Below are 20,622 nucleotides of genomic sequence, written 5' to 3'. Positions count from 1 at the left end.
CTAGACCTCTAAAAGGGAACATTTACAAGTCATATTGGAGAATGTAAAAAAAAAAAAAAAAAAAAACCCAAAACCTGCTGCTGTTGAGTCAGTATTAACTTATTTTCTCTTGAAATTATATTTCTTCCTAACAAAACTATTTGTCTTTTATTAGAATTTCAAATAAAAAAACAATTAGCACCAACATCAACTCAGTGATACTGTTTTGGGTTTTTCCTCTGTCACTGGCAGTTTTGTTACCTTTTTTGGAAATAGAAATGAGGTAAGTTTATTGCAGTGTTCTTTAGTCATAAAAAAAAAACTCCAGAGCAGGAAGCCATATGTTAAACATGTACAGTCGTTATATCATTACTTAGGAGTAACCATTTTTAATTTCTGGACTTTTCAATGTTTATTGATTAAACTATGCTTATTCTGTTTTAGGTACGGTGGACAAAGCTCTAGCCATTGCAAAGCAGGAGAAAAATAACAAATATTGCCCTCAGGACACTAATGATAAATTGTCAGAATCAACAGATGATGATGGTGAACATGATGCCAATGACAATGATGACAGTGGTAACCCTAATAAGGATACTCGTGCCCCATTAGAGTTAATGGCAGAAGTAAGTTTTACTTGTGCCTTATAATTTAAGAAATCTGAAAGTATTTAAATAACTAAATTGTTTACAGTCTTGAAGACCAAAAAAAAAAAAAAAAAAAAAAAACCGTAGTGAAAAGACTCCTGTCCACATACAGATGCTTACCTGGCTACTCATCTTTCTTGCCACTTTTGCCAGGTTAGAAGTGAAAGATGATTCTGGAAGTGACATACAGTATTCTGGTAAGGCAGAGGCAGAGTAAGAGAAGTTTTGGTATGAAACTCTTAAATGACCTTCATTGAATACTGTCTATATAACGAGCACCATACTAGTTGCTAGGGTTATGGAGATAAATAAGACATGTCGTTGCCTTTGAGAACTAACAGGCACACATATATGCAATGAAATACATGCTAGAAAAAATACTTACAATGTTCTCCAGGAACAGGGAGGATTAATTTATTGGGAAAATAAGGAGGAACAGGGGATAAGGGGAGGATTATTAGAGGAAGAGGTATGAATAGAGTCTTAGAAACTTGAAGGAAGATGGATGTGAAGGAATTCATCTGGTAAACAAGTGTAAAGGGTGTTCCTGGTATAGGTACAGAATGTGCAAAGTCAGTGAAGCCTGAAACATCACACTAAAAAAGTATACCTAAACATCTACTGATGATTCTATGGAGAATGGAACAATTTTACCTCACTGGTTATAGTATCACAACCTACCTTTAACTAATATTACACACCTTCATATATGTTGGAAGAACCTCATAACAGTACACTTTCATTTCCACCTTCTCATCTATTGTAATGTTGTTGTCATACACTTCTACATTTGTTATAAGCTCCACAGTATGCTGTTATTTTTGTTTTAAGTGGTCACTTACCTATTAAAAATATTTTTAAAAATTGGAAAACAGTATTTTTAATTTACCCAACATACACCATTTCTGGTGTTCCTTATACCTTTGTGTGGATCCAAATTTCCATCTTACATCATTTTTCTTTTGCCTGGAAAAACTTCCATTAATATTTCTTGAATGTGTTGTGATGGTAATGCATTCTCTCAGCTTTTGTTTGTTTGGAAAATTCTTAAATTTATCTTCATTTATAAAAGATAAGATAGCTGGGTATAAAATTTTATGTTGACCTTTTTGTTTGTTCATTTGTTCTGTTTGTTTAGTACTTTAAAAAAAGTTGCTCCATTGTCTACTAGCTTGCATAGTTTCAGATGAGATGTGTATGATAATTCATCTGTATATAATGTGTCATTTTGTCTGCCTTTTTAAAAAATTTTCTCTACTATTAGTTTTGGCAGTTTGATTAGGCTAGGTCTTGGTGTGGTTTTCTTCATGTTTCCTCTGTTCATTGAGATTCTTGGATCTATGACTTTACAGTTTTCATGAGATTTGGAAAATGTTCAACTGTTAATTCTTCAAATATTTTATCTGACCTGTCTTCACCTTCAATTACACATATGTTAGACCACTTAATATTGTCCCAGAGGTTACTGATGGTCTGTTTATTTATATATTAGACTTTATTTTTAGAACGGTTTTAGGTTTACAGAAAATTGAGCAGATAATACAGAGAGTTTCTATATACCTCCTCTCTTCCCTACTCACAGTTTTCCCTATTATTATATCTTGCATTATTGTGGTACATTTGTTACAATTGATGAACCAGTATTGATACATTATTGTTAACTAAAGTTCATAGTTTATGTTAGGGTTTACATTTGGGGGTTGTACAGTTTTATGGGTTTTGCAAATGCGTAATGTTATGTATCCACCATCACGGTATCATGCAGAATAGTTTCCCTGCCCTAAAAATCCCCTATGTGCCACCTATTCATCCCTACCTCCATACCCCTAAACCCCTAGCAACCGTTTAACTGTCTCTGTAGTTTTGCGTTTTTCAGAATGTCATATAGTTGGAATCATACAGTGTGTAGCTTTTTCAGATTGGCTTCTTTCACTGAGAAAAATGTATTTAAGGTTTCTTTCATATCTTTTTTTTTTTTGGCTTGATAGATCATTTCTTTATATTGCTGAATAATAGTTCATTGTATGGATTTACCATAGTTTGTTTATTCATTCACCTTTTGAAGGACATCTTGGTTAATATTTGGCATTTAGAAATAAAGTTGCCATAAATATTCATGTGCAGATTTTTGCATAGATGTAAATTTTAACTCATTCAGGTAAATACCTAGGAGCACAACTGCTGGATCATATGGTAAGGTAAGCCTATGTTTAGCTTCGTTTAGCTATGTTTAACAAACTGTCTGTCATCTTACATTCCCACCAGCAATGAATGAGAGTTCCTGTTGTTCAGCATCCTCCCTAGCATTTGGTATTGTCAGGTTTCGGGATTTTAGCCATTTTAATAAGTATGTAGTGGTATTATGTTATTGTTTTAATGTGTAATTCCCTAATGACATGATGTTTAGCATCTTTTCATATATTTATCTGCCATCTGTATATCTTCTTGGATGAGGTGTCTGTTCATATCATTTGCCCAGTTTTTAATTGGGTTGTTTGTTTTCTTATTATTGAGTTTTGAAAGTTGTTTGTGTATTTTGAATACAAGTTCTTTATCAGATATGTGTTTTGCAAATATTTTCTCCCAGTCTGAACTTTCCTTTCCATTGTCTAGAACTTCTATTTAGATTTTATATACATGTAAACATGAGATATATATATTTCATTTCTCTCCTCATCATATTCATGTTTTAGTTTACTTTCTTGAACACATGCTGTGTATTTATAATGAGTATTTTAGCACTTTGTCTACTATTCTATCTTCTTTGTCAATTTTAGGCCAGTTTCTATTATTTGAGTTTTATTCTGCTTATGGTTCATATTTTCCTGCTTCTTTGCATAGCTGGTAATTTTTTACTGAATCCCAATCATTGTAAATTTTATGTTCCTAGATGGTAGTTTTTAAAAAATTTTTATTTAAATATTGTTGGACTTTATTGTGGGATACAGTTAAGTTACTTGGAAATCAGGTTTCTCTTTTTGAACTTCACTATTGAGTTTTGTTAAGATGACGTTCAGAACAGCCTTTATAGTGTAAAGACCTATTATAGTATAGATACTATAAAACCCTTAATGAGGGTGCTTCATAATGCTGTGTGTATTAGGAGGTCTTTCAACTCCAGCTGGTGGGAACTTGAGCTCTTTTCAGCCCTGTGTGAGGTCTGGTCATTATCCTACCTACTTATTCTAGTGATTCTTTCCCCATCCTCAGTTTCTTCACACTCATGTGCAAATCAGGACCAGCCAAAGACTTAATGAGATACTTTGCAGATCACTGGAGCTCTCTCTTTCTCTTTGTTTTTCTGCCTTCTCTTTTGCAAATTATAGCCACCTTGGCCTCTCTGGACTCCAAACTCTGTAATTTCGACTCAGAGAGATCACTGGTCTCTGTTTGGGTTCTCTCTGTCTACAGCCTGCAAACTGCCTGTAAGTAGTAAGTTGAGGCAATTGTAGGACTCACCTTGTTTGTTTTCCTTTTTTCAGGGATCACTGTGCTGTGATAGCTACTGCCCAGTTTCTGAAAACTGTTGTTTCATACATTTTGTCCAGTTTTCTGGTTAAGAAGGAAGAGTAAATCTGGTCTGTCTTACTCCATCACAGCTAGAAGCCTCAATTAGATTTTTAGCACATAGAAAATGCTAACATACTTGGCTTTTTAGGCAGTTTAACCCAAAAGCTAGCCATGGGATCGTGTGAGAAAATCAGACATATTTACTATTTTTCCTTCTAGAATAAGGCAGATGTAGGGAATTTTGAAACTTCTCTAATTTTATAAGGTGCTTTCAACAAGGGAGAAAAAAAAATAATACTAAGTGTTGGAAAAATTTCACATAACTAATCTTTCTGCTGACTATACATCTAAATCATTCATGAATTATGGAACATTCAAAGACCTTATCTGCCATAACCAAATTGCCTGGAGTTGCTCCTTTGCTTTCTCTTCTTTGTCTTTTTTGACATTTAATTATAAAAGTAATCCATGAGTTCATTTTCATATAAAAATTCTAACAATATGAGATTGCTTATGTTCATATCTTGTACTGTACCTGTGTTAAAGATACTTTGTTTTCAGAATGCATCCCTTTTTTATTTTCCTAAGTTTTTATTTTGAAAAAAATTTCAAACCTAGAGAAAAGTTGAATAAAACAATGAACACCTATATGCTCTCTTACCTGGATTTACCACTTGTTGACATTGTGCTAGATTTGTTTTATCTCACTTCTTTGATAGATAAGGTGTATACATGTATATATTTGGATGAACCCTTTGAAAGTAAATTGCAAAAATTATAAAATGTCTTTCCCCTAATACTGGAGCCTGAGTCTCCTTAAAAATAATTTAATTCTTCAATGTAATCATAATCACTATGCCATTTTCACACCTAAGAGAATTAACAATAATTCTGTAATTTCATGTAATAACCAGTCCAAATTCAGATTTCCAATTTGTCTTTAAAATGTTTTTTATCCTGGATTTTTCTTCCCCAATCAGGATCCCATCAGAGTTCAAGTTTTATGTTTGGTTGTTAACCATCTCTTTATTTTGAATGTCACAAATAATATAGGATCAAAAATTTTTAACCTTTCTTCAGCTTAATTTTGTGGTTTTAAATAATTCTCATAAAGGACTTTGGCTAAATCTTCATTGCATGAATTTCTACTTTCACTGCCTTTTGAACTGTTACTCCATCCTAGCTTCTTGTTTTGTTTTGTTTCGATACCCCCAAATAGGCTGCTCGTGTGAGCTAGTTTGATTATTGGCGCCTTTGAAGCTCTAATGTCTTGTTACCAGGTGGTTAGATCTGTTACTAGGTATGTGAGCCCAGGAGTCTGTTTACTTTTCTTGTATGGATTCAGCTCAGGTGTCCAGGTAGTCGATCACCAAGTGTGTGGTGCAGGCTCTTACCTGCAGTCCTAGACAGGCAGGGGTGATTGGTGTAGGCACAGGTGTCTGGCTGCAGTAGGGGGGTATGCGCTGAGCAAGGCAGCAGGGTAATGGCTGCCCCTGAGTGTCTGGGAGGAAAGCGTGTCCCTGTTTCCTAAAGTGTGTAGGTGGGTGGGTTTTGCAGGCAGACTATGAGCATCCAGTGCTGTTGTCTGTAAGGACTGGGAGGCACCACTTATTCTTGGACCCCTGTCGCGGGTGGCTAGGTGGCGTGGGTGGAGCCACCAGTCCTCAGGCCCCTGATGTGGTTTGGTGAGGACCCTGCTTAATAGAGCAGTGTCAGATGTCACGAACTTGCCACTTCACCATATAGCTGATACAGCTGAAGTTAGGCTTCAGATATGTACCCTGCTGTACTGTGGTAATGAGGGCCTATGCTGTTGAAATGGGCCCACACAGGTCTGTGCAGGGGTGAAAGGCATTCAAAGTCTGTGGATACCTTATGTGTGCATCTAGGCGAAGGAGCTGTGCCTACCCTGAGGTCCTGGCTTAGGGGAGTTGGCAGATTATTTTTTCCTGTTTGTTAATTTGTTCCCTCTCCAAGGCTGAGAGAATGGCTCAGTGTGCGTGACGGGTCCTACTTCCGTCCCAGGGAACTCAGCAATCGCTGAAGCCAGCCCAGGACCCACTGCAGAGCAGGGAGGGGGCAGGTAAATGGGAGAGAGGTTTTTCCCAAAGGGGGTGTTTTTTGATCCGCGCAGTAGGTCCGACACATGTACTTATCTTTTGCTGATTGAGCGCTGCTTTTCACTGGTTCTGGAGGCCCGAGTAGACTCTCTGCTGCTCGGTCTCTCCTGATGTGGAACATGCCTCCCGAGCCTGAAGGTTGCCAGCTCTCACCAGGTCAGGTCTGGCAACTCCTTGCTGCTTCTGAACTGTCTCTCCCTTCCTCTGCCACTCAGGCTGATTCCTCAACTTTGCCTTTGATGTTCAGGGCTCCTAGATTGTCATATATAATCAATTCACTTGTTTTTTCAGGTCTTTGTTGTACAAGGGACCACAGGAAGTGTCTGACTACTCCACCATCTTGGCCCCACCTCCTTTTGAACTGTTAAAATGAAATATATTTTATGTCAACAATAATAAAAAATAGTTCAATGCAAGGGACCTTTAAAACTGGTTATATACTACTCTTTTTGTGATACTAGTATTATTAACATGATAGTTCATTAAGTAGACTAGATATTAGATGATATTAAGACATTCTTGTTAATTTTGTTAGGTGTGATAACAATATTGTGGTTGTGTTTTTATTTTAAAGTGATACACATAGCAAAGTATTTATGGATGAAAAAATGTAGTATCTGTGAACTACTTTGAAATAGTCCAGAAAGAGGTTAAAGAATGTGTGGTGACATTGATAAAACAAGATTGGCAAAATGTTCATAATTCTTGAAGCTGAGAATTGGTTACATAGGTTTGTTTATGCTATTCTCTCTGCTGTGTATATTCAGAATTTATATACTAAAAAGATTTTTAAAATATAAATATCCACATATTACTGGTCACATTCTCTACTCATGATCAATTAAGCTAGACATTAATAACAAAAATATAACAATAATAAGTTAAAACCACTTAGAACTAGAAGATATTCTCCTAAATGACTCTTGAGTTAAAAAGGAAAACAAACTAAACTTACAAACTATTTGGAAAATAGTAGTAACTACAACATTAAATACTGAAACTTTTGAGAACTTAAAGCTTCAAATACCTTGGTGATGATGATGATGATTGTGGTGATGATTGAAGGAAGAGTGAAAGTGAATGACCTAAATATTAATGCCAGAAACTAGAAAAAAGAGCAAAATAAGCATAAAGAAAACAAGAAAAAAAGCATTAAATAAACTGAAATGAATTCAAAGTAAAAATCAAATTAATACATCAATTCAAGAGCTGGCTTTCTGAAAAAAAAAAAGACATAGATAAACTACTAGATATTGTAATTAATATGGAAGAAAACCACAAATAGGAATGAAAATGAAAGCAACCTCAGACAGGAACAGATTTTAAAAACAGAAGAGAGTTCTGTTGCATGTATTGAACATAACATTTATTAATATGTGAGTAAGTGAGAATTGTGATGAAATATAGAATTGTGATGATTTATTTAAAAAAATCTGAATGAGTTATATATACATTAGAAAAATATAAGTAATTCAGTACTCATGGGAGAAACTCAGAAAGCTGGTAGAGAACTATTTCTTAAATGGCTCCTGGGTATTTATCAAATATCTGGAAATGTGTGAGAAGTGTCTCTTTTATATTACTTGATGCCCCTGTCTGTTTCAGAGTAAAATGAGTGTTGCTGCATGTGGTTCAGAGTATGCCACACACAAGCAAGAATAGTCTGCAATGTGTAGTTTTTATCTTGGATGGAAGCAGTCTAACTAGTAATAGAATAAACAATTATTTTAGTAAATTGTAGCCTAAGCAAGTAAAAAATAATAGTATAGAAGAATATTTAATGCCATGGGAAGAAAATGATCATGATACATGGTTTATTTTTTAAAAGTTACTGAACAATCCCAATTCTTGTAAATCTGTGTATGTTCATTTATGGAAAAAATACTAAAAGGATATACATAAAAATGTTAAAAATTAGATCTCTAGATGGTAAGAGTATAGGTACTTTTTAATTGGGCACAGAGAGGAAATTTAAAATTTAATCTTCCTGCATGCAAAAAAAAATGTATTACTTTGTAACAATAAAAATGGTATTAAAAAACAAAATGGAATGATATAAGAACAATGCTAGAAAATATTAAATAAACAATTGTAAGTCTAAGTATTTTCGAGGTAATTATAGACTCAGTTCACAAATGGAGGCTGAATCTTCATTGGTGAAATATTAACAAAGAGGTATTAACATAAAGTGATTTTCTTTACTGTCTGTGCTAGTTCAATCAACCTACTTATTCTCAAATTGCTAGGTAGTACATATACAGTATGACTGCAGAAAAGCAGAAAGTATCATATTTATTCCATGTTACCTTGCCATGTTGTTGTTAGTTGCTGGTGACGGCCCCTGACCCATGGTAACTCCATGCACAGTGAAACGAAACACTGCCCAGTCCTGCAGCATCCCTATGATCGGTTGCAGATTGGACCATTATAATACATAGGGTTTTCATTGGCTGATTTTCAGAAGAGACCACCAGACCTTTCTTCCTAGTCTGTCTTAGTCTGGAAGCTCCACTGAAACCTATTCAGCATCATAGTAATACTCAAGCTGCCACTAACAGATGTGTGGCAACTGCACATGAAGTACCTTGGCCAGGAATCAAACCTTGTGGATTTTACATTCTGTCTGGAAGGCAAGAAGTCTACCACTGAAACACTAATGCCCCTTTTACCTTGCCAGGTTGTTGTTGTTGTTAGGTGCCGTCCAGTCGATTTCAACCCATAGCAACACTATGTGACAGAGTGGAGCTGCCCCATAGGGTTTTCTAGGCTGTAATCTTTACAGAGGTAGATCTCCAGGTCTTTCTCCTGTGGAGCAGTGGGTGGGTTCTAACTGCCAACCTTTTGGTTAGAAGACGACTTGCACCATCACGGCTTCTTACCTTGCCATGAGAGGTCCTTAAATATCCTTGATGATTGATTAGAGACTCACTCCTGGAAAAATGTGTAAATATTAAAAGCAAAATAATTAATCATTGATGGAATATTTTCTAGAGAGTTTGTAATTGACATTTAAATTCTTTCCGAACAACTTATCTGAAGAATTTCTTAATGTTTTCTAGTTCTTGAGAGCAGAAATGGACCGAGACTACCATCTGGCGAAAAAATTATGTCAGATGAGTAAGTATAAAATATTTTAATATTTTCTAATATTTTCTTTGTTTCTAAGTAAATTCCATAATATGTCAGATAGTTTCATTATCATAAGTCTAGTGAATTCTGTGTCTCAGTGATTCCCTGATAGTAAATTAGGTTGTTTGGTAAAAGGACTTACAGAGTACCTTTGAGTGGGTTAAATTAATATAGACTAATTACCACCATTGAAAAATAAGTCACATTCCTTACCCTCATGATAATGGGTTAGTAACTGTATGTCTTTAAAGAATGCATAAAGAAGTGTCAGGTGATACAGCAGTCAAACCTTACTTAACATGTAATTATTCCACAAATATTTGAACACCTACATGTGCCAGGCTCTGTCTAGGCACTGAGAATACAGCAGTCAACAATCTCGTATTTGTGGATTTTACATTCTAATGTGAGACAGGTAATAAACTAATAAATAGTATGTCATAAATTGTAGGTGCTATGGAGAAAAAATAAAATAGAGAAGAAGAGATATAAAATACTGGGAGGAAGCAGAGCAGTTTTAAATAGGATGGCCTAGGAAAGTTTCACTGGAAAGGCTTGAGCAAAGACTTGAAAACTAACCATGTCTGACAGAAGTGTGTTTCAGGCAGGACAATCACAAATGCAAATGTCCTGAGGTGGGAATATACCTGATAAGGAACAGCAAGGTCAGTGTAACTGGAGCAGAATGAGCAAGATAAGAAAAAGGAGACATATGATAGGAGATGGGGTTAGAGAGGTTACAGTTAGCCCCTTTGGACGGGGGCCCCTTTAACTGTATGCATAGGGCCTTTAACCATTTAAGGACTTTGGCTTTTTTCTCTGAGTGAGGTAGTAAACCATTGGAGGGTTTTGAGTAGATTAAGTGACATGATTGCCTTAGTTTTAGTTCTGTCTTAGTCAACCAGTGCTGCTACAACAGAAATACCACAAGTGGCTGGCTTTAACAAAGAGAAATTTATTTCCTCACAGTTAAAGTAGACTAAAAGTTCAAATTCAGGGCATCAGCTCCAGGGGAAGGCTTTTTCTCTCTGTCAGCCTTCTTCTCTTCAGTGTTCCCCCAGACTAGGAGCTTCTCTGCGCAGGGGCCCCGGTCCAAAGGATGCGCTCTGCTCCCAGCACTGCTTTCTTGATGGTATGAGGTTCCCAACTCTCTGCTTGCTTCCCTTTCCTTTTATCTCTTGAGAGAGAAAAGGTGGTGCAGGCCACACCCCAGGGAAACTCCCTTTACGTTGGATCCGGGATGTGACCTGGGTAGAGGTGGTGTTACAATCCCACCCTAATCCTCTTTAACATAAAGTTACAATCATAAAATGGAAGCCAACCACACAATTCTGGGAATCATGGCCCAGCCAAATTGATACACACATTTTTGGGGGGGACATAATTCAAACCATGACACTTTCTGTCTTTGAATTTTAGGGGTTTGATTTGATCAAAATAGTTTTAGTTTTCCTTGCATTTATACTGTTACAGGATTTACTGAGTTTTTTAAACCTGTAAGTTAATGTTTTTCATCAGCTAAGAAAGTTCTTGGCCATTATCTTTTCAAATATCACTTCTGCCCTGTTCTCTTTCTCTTCTCTTCCTGGGTCTCCAATTACAGATAAATTAGACTTTTTCATGGTATTTAACTCAGGTCTGTGATTTCCATATATTTTTCTTTGTATACTTCATTTTGGATATTTTCTGTTGATCTGTTTTTTAATTTGCTTATCCTGTCTTCTGCGTGTCCAATCTGCTGTTAAAGTTATTTAGTAACTTCTTGATTTCAAAGATTGTATTTTCCAGTTTTAGAATGCCTATTTGATGATTTTGAAGGATTCTAGTTCTCTGCTGAAATTTTCCATCTTTTCATCTATTTTGTCCATCTTTTTTACTAATAAATTAATCATAGTTATTTTAAGGTCCTTGTCTGTGAACTCCAATATCTAGATCATCTTTTGTCAGCCTCTGTTGTTACTTTTTTATCTTGGTTATCAGTCCCTTTTCCTGCCTATGAAACGTTAGTAATTCTTTATTATATGCCTGATATTGTTAATAAAAGAACCGTAGAGACTGAATTTTTTTTTGTTTTTTTTTTTAGCTCTGTTAGATAAAGTGCCCAGTGGTTAAGAGCTTTGCTGCTAACCAAAACGTCAACAGTTCAAATCCACCAGCTGCTCCTTAGAAATACTATGGGGCAGTTCTACTCTGTCCTATAGGGCCACTATGAGTTGGAATCGACTTGACGGCAATGGATTTAGTTTTTTTGTTTTTTTTAGATAAGGTACAGGACTGATCACTTCAAACCAATTATGGATTGGGCTGGATAACAGCATAGGTGCAGGCTCTAGTAAGACTTTTCCCCCATTTCTTCCCTATCCCTTGGATATGTCCCTCCCTAGATTTTGATTGAGAGCTTGGCAGTTCTCTTATCCCCTCAGCCCTAAAACAGCAGAGGGAGGTTCAGCCTGTCCCTTGGAGGTTTTGAGCTTTCCTCTTTTGGCCTTCCCCCCGTACCACTTCCAAATTGGGTAAAGTTCTTGAGTAGGTGACTTTGTCTCCTAAATACCATGAAACTATAGGAGATTTCAGTTACCTTAATAAAAACTTCTTAGCCTCCCCTTTTGCCCCAGAATTCAGCATATGTTCTATGGGGGAAACCACCTGTGCATTTAGAGCCCCTGTAGTTTCCAGATTGTTGCATCAGCCCTGCATGACCACCATTCTCTATGACCAAGCATGATTCTCAGCCCACACTCCCTACTAACAAAAACCCCCATGGAAGAAAATGGCCAGTGATAGACTCTACCACTGTTAATGGATTGAGTTGTATACCCCAAAAATGTGTTGTAAATCCTAATCCTTATGCCCGTGGTTATAATACCATTTGAGAATAAGTTTTCTTTGTTATGATAATTAGGCACTATTAGTGTAGAGTATGTCTTAAGTCAATCTCTTTTGACATACAGTAAAACCTGCAAAAGCAGGAACCTGGGAAACCTGTCAGAGAAGAGAAACTCAAATATTTTCCACTAAATAGAGAGCAATGGAGCCCTGATGGCACAGAGGTTAAGAGTTTGGCTGCTATCCAAAAGGTCGACAGCTTGAATCCACCAGCCGCTCCTTGGAAACCCTGTGGGGCAGTTCTACTCTGTCTTACAGGATGGCTATTTTACCTACCCACCGCTGTCAAGTCAATAAAGTGTTACCACAGAGACTAACATTATTACTACTGTTATGAACTTGTTGCCATTGAGTCAATTCCGACTCATAGTGACCTTATAAGAAGAGTAGAACTGCCCCCTAGGGTTTCCAAGGCTGTAAATCTTTACAGAAGCAGACTGCCACATCTTTCTCCCGCAGAACAACTGCTGATTTTGATCTGCCAACCTTTCAGTTAGCAGCCTAGTGCTTTATCGCTGTGCCACCAACCCAAACCACCAAACCTGTTTGGTCAAGTTGATTCCAACTCATAGCAACCCTATAAGGTAGAGTAGAACTGCCCATAGGGTTTCTAAGGAGCGGCTGGTGGATTCAAGTTGTCAACCTTTTGGTTAGCAGCTGAGCTGTTAACCACTGTGCCACCAGGGTTCCTAATAATCATAGAAGATAAGAATTATATCCATTTTTCTAGAAAAGGGAGCTGAGACATAGGTAAAATAACTTCTCAAAGTCACACGACTGATAAAGTGGCTGAGCCAGACCTGGAAGGATATCTGTCTCCAGAGCCCTTACAGCTTAACCAAAGTTTGCCATAAAGTTGTTGTGTGCCGAGTCTATTCTGACTCATAGCAACCCTATAGAACAGAGTAGAACTGCCCCATAGGGTTTCCTACATTAAAATCTCCGTGGGAGCAAATTACCAGCTCTTTTCACTTACAGAGCGGCTGGTGTGTTCGAACCACCGACCTTTCAGTTAGTAGAAGCCGAACACTGTAACCATTGCAAACCATTGTACCACCAGGGCTTCTTTGCCATGAAGTAGGATTGTATTGAATGAATTCTTTTCTGGTCAATTTACATTGTAAAATAAGAGGTATTTCTTTGGGAAAAAAGTTGGCCCTTGGAGGTAAAATAATCACACTTAATAGAAAAGGGAGGAACTCTTTTAAAAAACTATCATTTGTACTGATTTCCCCGAATCTCTCTAGCTTGAGCTCTGCTTCTAAGCAGCTGTTCAGACCTCTGGTGAGTCATCTCCTCTCTGCTTCCATTTCCTATTTATAAAAGGAACAGATTGAGTGAAATAAAAGATCTGTAAAGTTCCTCTGGCCTTTAGATCCTTTGAATTCATTGAAAGAGAAAATGACAAATTTACCATCAAACCTTATTGGGAGCCCTGGTGGTGCAGTGGTTAACATGCTCGACTGCTAACCAGAAGGTTGGCGGTTTGAACCCACCAGCTGCTCCCTGGAAGAAAGATGTAGCATTCTGCTTCTATAAAGATTACAGCCTTGGAAACCTTATGGGGCAATTCTACGCTGTCTTATTATTGATAATAGGGCTCAAAATATTCACTTACACATGTATAAAATTAAGTCTCATGGTAAAAGTTCTTGAAGTGAAAATATAGTATAGAGATTATGATGGTCTACCCTTACTTGCTTCACACAGAATCCCCACTATGAATAGACTAATTCTTAAATCATTGGCTAATTTTTAAAAAAATTTTAACGCTACCTGTTTTATATCCAAGGAAGTCCCTGGGTGGCACAGGTTAAGCATTTAACTACTAACTAAAAGGTTGGCAGTTTGAGCCCACCCAAAGGTGCCTCAGAAGAAAGATCTGGCAATCTGCTTCTGAAAGATCATAGCCAAGAAAACCCTATTGAGTGCAGTTCTGCTTTGTAACACATGGGGTCACCATGAGTTGGAATCAACTCAGTGGCAACTAGTGTGTTTTTTAATTTTATTTTATATCCAAGGTGAATAATTTGCCTTTTTTAATTTCTTTTCAGCACTTTTGACCCTTAGAGCCATCAAATATTTTGGTCAAAAATATTTTTGGTGACCCACAAGCATAAAATTGCCAATCAGAAGAAATCCTCAGAGAGAATCATATTCAATCCTTTATTTTTATATACATAAAGAAACTGCAACAAAGAGGTTATGCAGCTTGCTCAGTACCACTCAGGGTGTTAGTGACACAGCCAGGACTGGAACCCAGACCCCTTCCTTTCCCCCTTTTCTTCCCTGTGGTGGCTAAGGTGGAAGCGAGTGATTCAGTGGCTCTAGTTCCAATTCTCTGAGGTTTTTTTTTTTCTTTGTGGAACCTAATTGTGGGAAAATTTATATATTTTATTTCCATATCCATCCATCATTTTAGAAAGCCTCTGATTGAAGCTTATCAAATGTATCTACTGATATATCCCATCTGTCAGTCACTTTTGGCTGTTAGCACTGTACTGTGCTACATAAACAGCAGGTGCTCAGCGAAAGGCTTGTTGACCTGGAACTGGAACCAGTGAATATGCATTAAGTATCAGGTCAATGGGGATGAAAAAGTTCACACTGATCTATCTTAATGGGGTTATACGGTTTTAAAACTTCTTCCCTTCCTCCCGCCTCTCTCTCCTTCCTTCCAGCAAATACACATGGAGCCACCTACTCTGTATCAGTTGCTATGCTAAGAGCTGGAGGAGAGCAGGAATGGAAGCATACATGCTCTTAACCCTCTTGGGGTTGACATCAGACATGGTTTGGTTTTCACCCCTACTGGCTAACCTAGTAACTTCACTCTTGTCGGTCAATGTCAAATAGTGGTTCCTCTAAAACCAAAGATTAGACTATAGGGAAAGGAGCTACAGAGGGCCCTAAGACAAATGCCATGATCTGGGAAACCAGTTGTTCCCAAGAGGACGAGGTTGGACACATAGGCCCAGGGATTGTGATGGTTGGAAGTACTCATGCAAAATGAGATTGGCTACCCCTGAGGCAGAGTCCTTTGCAAGAATGAGAAATTACGGAGGGCCAGGTTTAGCAATACCAACTAAGGATCAAGGAAGAAGGGAGAGTTGGAGGCAGACTCTAACTAAGAGGGAAGGACGCTCTAGTTCTTTGATGTTAATAGGAATGCTTGGTTGAGGGCTGCCCAAAGTCCCTCTGTGTATTTAGAGCAACAGACAAAATGGTTTTTTCAATCTAGCATGGACCACAAAATATCTTATATCTTAATGTCTTTTAGCTAAGTGTCTTGTACCTAAATGCTTATAGTATATTCTTTTGTCTCTTTTTTCCATCTTCCTAGCTCTATATATTTGTAAATTTGTGTGTCCAAAACGGATTTTGTATATGCACATTTATGTATTTATATAAGTGTGTATTGAGCACCTACTATGGAAACATTCTTGAATACATTATTTAATCCTTTAAACGATTCTGTGAAGCAGATATTATTAACCCCACTTTACAGATGAGGAAACTGAGGTTTAAAGAGAACTATGTGACTTGCACAAGGTCACACAGCTACTAAGTCATAGAGTTAGGATTAGAACCCAGGTCTGACTTGAAAGCCTGTGATTTTCCCACTATATTACCATCTCTCATTTGATTAATAAGCTTATTTTTCTGGTCAAGGAAACAGAGACTTAGAAAAGATAAACTTTTATGGATTGATTAGAAATGGCGCCTGTGGTTGACTAGGGTATTTATTTTATTTATATCTAAGGCAATTCATTCGCATAAAATAATGCATCCTTGTCCCTTCAGAAATGTTTTACATATTCATTTTCTTGACTGAAACTGCTGTTTCTGGGTATGTTTCCTTGCTGTCCAATTTCAGTACAGTCGTTCATATCTTCGTTTAGCTGTGGGGCTTCCCACCTGGTATCCCAGGTACCCCATGGGCTCTTTCTCTTTGTTCTGCCTTTTTAAAAATTTGTATTTGGTTCCCCCAAGAAATTTTATCTGTTGGCATAGGCTTGAATTCTATCTGTCTTCTACACAGTTTTTATATGGTCCTAATATTTCCCCAATGATTTTCCTGCTGTCTCATGCAGAACTGATATCTCTGCTCCTGCCATTTCCTGCCAGGCATTGGAGGCAGCCTGGAAAAAATGGTTTTTAAATGAGACTGAAAGTCAAGAGCCCAAGTACTTTCCGTAGCTCATCTTATGATTGACAGTGAGACTGTGCAAATCCATCTTCCTATTTCTTGGTCACTTCACAAGTAAGACAGGAACCAGAGGCTCAGTCCTCCAGGGCGCCACACTTCTGCTCACAGGCCACCCGAGCTTCTACACACAGAACATTTCAGCCCTGGAAGACCTGCTTCATTAATTATAGTCATAAATGTTTAAGAATAATGGCTTAAAAAGCAAAATGGTTCTCATCACTCTAAGTCTAAGGCAAATACAGGTGTATCTTCAGAAAAGATAGCCTCTAAAAGAGTTGTGTAGTTTATTTTAAGTAAAATGAAGCACCCTTTCCTCCTAACCTATAGTATCATTCTGTCTGGGGGTAAATAGGCTACTTCCTGCTCAGATGTCTATATTCATTCATTCATTCAAGTTTGTAATGTTTCAGAGGCTCCTGCACGTTCTAGGCATTCTACTGGGGATGTAGCAGTGAACAAGATGGGCATACTTTCTGTCCCAAAATAGACCCCAGTCTGAGTAGCTAATGGTCCGATAGGCAGCAGAACCTCCCTGCTCCCCTGCTCCAGCCTTTAACCAAACAAAAGCATCCACTGAAAGTCTGGGAAAAAACCAAGCCTTTCTCTAAGCGAATCATTACAGGAAAAGTAATGATTTGTTAGGTGCTGTCGAGTCGATTCTGTCTCATAGCGACCCTATATACAACAGAATGAAACACTGCCTGGTCCTCACAGACATTGCTATGTTTGAGCTCATTGTTGCAGCCACTGTGTCAGTCCATCTTGTTGACAGTCTCCCTCTTTTTCGCTGTCTACTTTACCAAGCATGATGTCCTCCTCCAGGGACTGATCCCTCCTGATAACACGTCCAAAGTACGTGAGATGAAGTCTTGCCATCATTGCTTCTAAGGAACATTCTGGCTGTACTTCTTCCAAGACAGATTTGTTCATTCTTCTGGCAGTCCATGGTATATTCATTATTCTTTGCCAACACCATAATTCATCCGTTTTTCTTTGGTCTTCTTATTCATTGTCCAGCTTCTGCATGCATATGGGGCAATTGATATGATCAAAGTAATAATAACCAACATTTATTCAGCGCTTTACCATGCACCAAGGACTGGACTAAGTGCTTTATCTACATTATTTCAGTGATCCATCAAAATAGCCTGATGTGATATAGATGGCAATATTACTAATAGGGAAACCAAGGTACAGAGATATTAAATATTTTCTCCAAGGCCACCCAGCTAGACACTGACAAGGATTCACATCTGGCAGTCTTTCTCCAGGGCCCATACCTGGGTTCTGCTTCCCTCTTGGAGCCCAGGTTGAGGAACAACCTCCAGCATGTGCTAGAAGCTTCTCTCACCTTTTTACAACCCCTACTAGACCGTCAAATTGTAACAAGAATTTTTGATTTGTCACGTAGAATGGATGTTGTTGGGCTAAGTTACAAAACAGGTACCTTTTCCCCCGCTCTGAAAATTGACAGTTGCCAATAGTTTTAGTTAAACTATGGGATTACCCAATTCTGTACTCCAATCCCATGGGACAATCCTAATTCCAACATGAAATTTTCTAAACTGTGTTCCAAGGAGTGTTAGGTCAAGATTTCTAAATAAGCGTTCCACCAGAAAGGAATTCATGGCCAAATAAGTTTGGGAAACTACATTCTCCTCTCTGTAGGATTCATAATAGTCATGAGCATATTAATGGTTCTATAAAATGCTGCAGTTACCTCTGACTGTAAACTTTACCTGATTAACTTCATTTAACCTAGGTTTTCAAATACTATTAATGTCTTAAGAAACTAGCGTCTCAAGGAACAAGTTGGAGAAGCTCTGCACTAGAAAGAGACTTAGCCTCAGAGAAAGTTGTAGATCACTAATGATACGTATATCTTAGTTTAAGTTAAAATGTATAAAAAATTACTTTTATTAGAAATGTTAAAACATGTATAAAATACCTGTTTTTTTAAAAAAAACCAAACCAGTTGCTGTCGAGTTGATTCCAACTCATAAAGACTCGATAGGACAGGATAGAACTGCCCCACAGGGTTTCCAAGGCTGAAGTCTTTACAGAAGCGGGCTGCCACATCTTTCTCCTGTGGAGCTGCTAGTAGGTTCGAACTGCCAACCTTTCGGTTAGCAGCCAAGCGCTCAACCACTGCGCCACCAGGGCTTCTTGAAAATATCTATAGAATCTTAAAAACAGCATCTGAGTAGGTGCCCAATCGTGCTAATCCAGATTGGTATCAAGTTGTTATGTTCTTGGGTTGGGAAGTAGAGACACTGGTTTAGTGTGCCAGGATGAAAGCCATGAAGTAGGATCCCATGAGCCGGTGGGGCCGAGTGGACCCATCCACATTTACCTCGCTTTGCCAGGTGAATAGCACACTTGATGTTTCAGTGCCCCCTGGGGGCCACCAAGATATTGCACAGAAGTTACTGCATTATGTGGATGATGCAGAAAATGGAGCCCTGGTGGTGCAGTGGTTAAGAACTCGGCTGCTAACCAAAAGGTCAGCAATTTGAATCCACCAACTGCTCCTTAGAAACCCTATGGGGCAGTTCTACTCTGTCCTACAGGGTCACTATGAGTCGGAATCGACTCGACGGCAACTGGTTTGGTTTGGTTTTTGGTTTATTCATAGGGAAAAGGTAGAAAGAGATCTTTATAGCAAGAACTGAAAGAATAAATGAAATAGTCTAAAACACTCTGAACAAAACTGTAAATCTTTCTGGCTTCTAGGATGCTGGTAACCTAGCAACTAGCTTCAAAAAATATATTGGGTTGGTCCAAAGGAAAGATGACACAGTGTGAAAACACTTGGGAGCAGTGTCTGACCTCCTCTAACTTCACAAGGGGGAAGGAGAATCAAGGTCAACAGCACAAGGCTATTTCCTGTGAGGTGGAGGCAAGACATGCCTCCTCCCTCTGCCATCTGTACTAATTCTGACACCAACCGTCCCTCACACAGCATTCTCTACTTCTCTGCTGGGTTCGATAATTCATTGCAATGGCCACACAGAACTCACAGACCATTTTCATGGTTATGGGGTTTATTAGGGAAGTAACAGTTACAATTCAGGCTCAGCAACACTCAGGATACAGTTCTTTCATCAGGACAGCCTCTCCCCAGCCGTACTCGCAGGCAGGCCTCTCCCTGGCCCTAGGCCTTTACCCAAAGCTACCAGGTCTCTCCTTCCTTGGTAGTAGTGGTGGGCTTCTTCCTCTCTGCTCTGGAATTGGCTCTCTTTTAAGGCAAAACTGACCAATCCCCTTGGTAGGCCACAGTTACCCATCACACAGTCACCTGGGTGGGAGTTATAAGCCCATGGATAGAAAGGCCACACACAAAAGTACTTAATTGCACCATAGACAGTCACATAAAGGATCAGCAAAAAGGAATAGTGGAGGGGAGGATGTTAAACAGGTGATGACTGGAATGTGGTCTAGGGTAAACGTTGTCAGGATGAAGAGAAAGAAGTAACATCAGTTTTCCCTATCTGAAAGATGAGTTTTAAAAAATAGCATCTCCACCATGGAGGGGTTGTACTAAAAAACTCTGTTCCTTTGTGTTCAGATGAAGCCTTTGGAAAAGGATGTCACATAGACCACAGGTGGGTGAGAGGAGATGAGGGATTAACCGACCTCTAGGTACACAGTGTTCTTATTAGCCTAGTCTCCATATTTTGCAGGATTTGTACTTTGTTGGGGAATGATTATATTCAAGAAATACTTTGGCTACTAGCCTATAGGGAAGCCATATTGGGGTGATGGAGATTGCATTCTTTGGATCCAAACCCATTGCCATCAAATCGATTCTGACTCATAGCAACCCTATAGGACAGAGTAGAACTGCTCCATAGGGTTTCCAAGGTGGTAATCTTTATGGAAGCAGACTGCCACATCTTTCTCCCATAGAGTGGCTCGTGAGTTCGAACTGCTGACCTTTTGGTTAGTGGCTAGGCACTTAACCACTGAGCAACCAGAGCTCATTAGATGCTATTGTTGCTGTTATGTGCCATCGAGTTGGTTCCAACTAATAGTGACCCGATAGGACAGAGTAGAACTGTCCCATAGGGTTGCCAAGGAGTGGCTGGTGGATTCAAACTGCCCACCTTTTGGTTAGCAGCCAGGCTCTTAACCATTGCGC

At 38.4% G+C, this 20,622-nt stretch overlaps 1 protein-coding gene across 1 annotated transcript in view; it reads left to right on the top strand.

Moving 5' to 3' along the window:
* ERICH2 (glutamate rich 2) overlaps window positions 1-20,622 on the top strand; it is a 63,298-nt gene that overhangs the window by 41,054 nt on the left and 1,622 nt on the right. The window contains exons 9-10 of the mRNA XM_023730494.1: window positions 424-605; window positions 9,316-9,373. Coding sequence (XP_023586262.1) covers window positions 424-605; window positions 9,316-9,373 — 240 coding nt within the window. The remainder of the gene's footprint in view (window positions 1-423; window positions 606-9,315; window positions 9,374-20,622) is intronic.

Source organism: Trichechus manatus, unplaced genomic scaffold (genome assembly GCF_000243295.1).
Source record: "Trichechus manatus latirostris isolate Lorelei unplaced genomic scaffold, TriManLat1.0 scaffold00037, whole genome shotgun sequence".
NCBI classification, from domain to species: Eukaryota; Metazoa; Chordata; class Mammalia; order Sirenia; family Trichechidae; genus Trichechus; species Trichechus manatus.
This window is presented reverse-complemented; position numbering and strand designations above follow the sequence as displayed.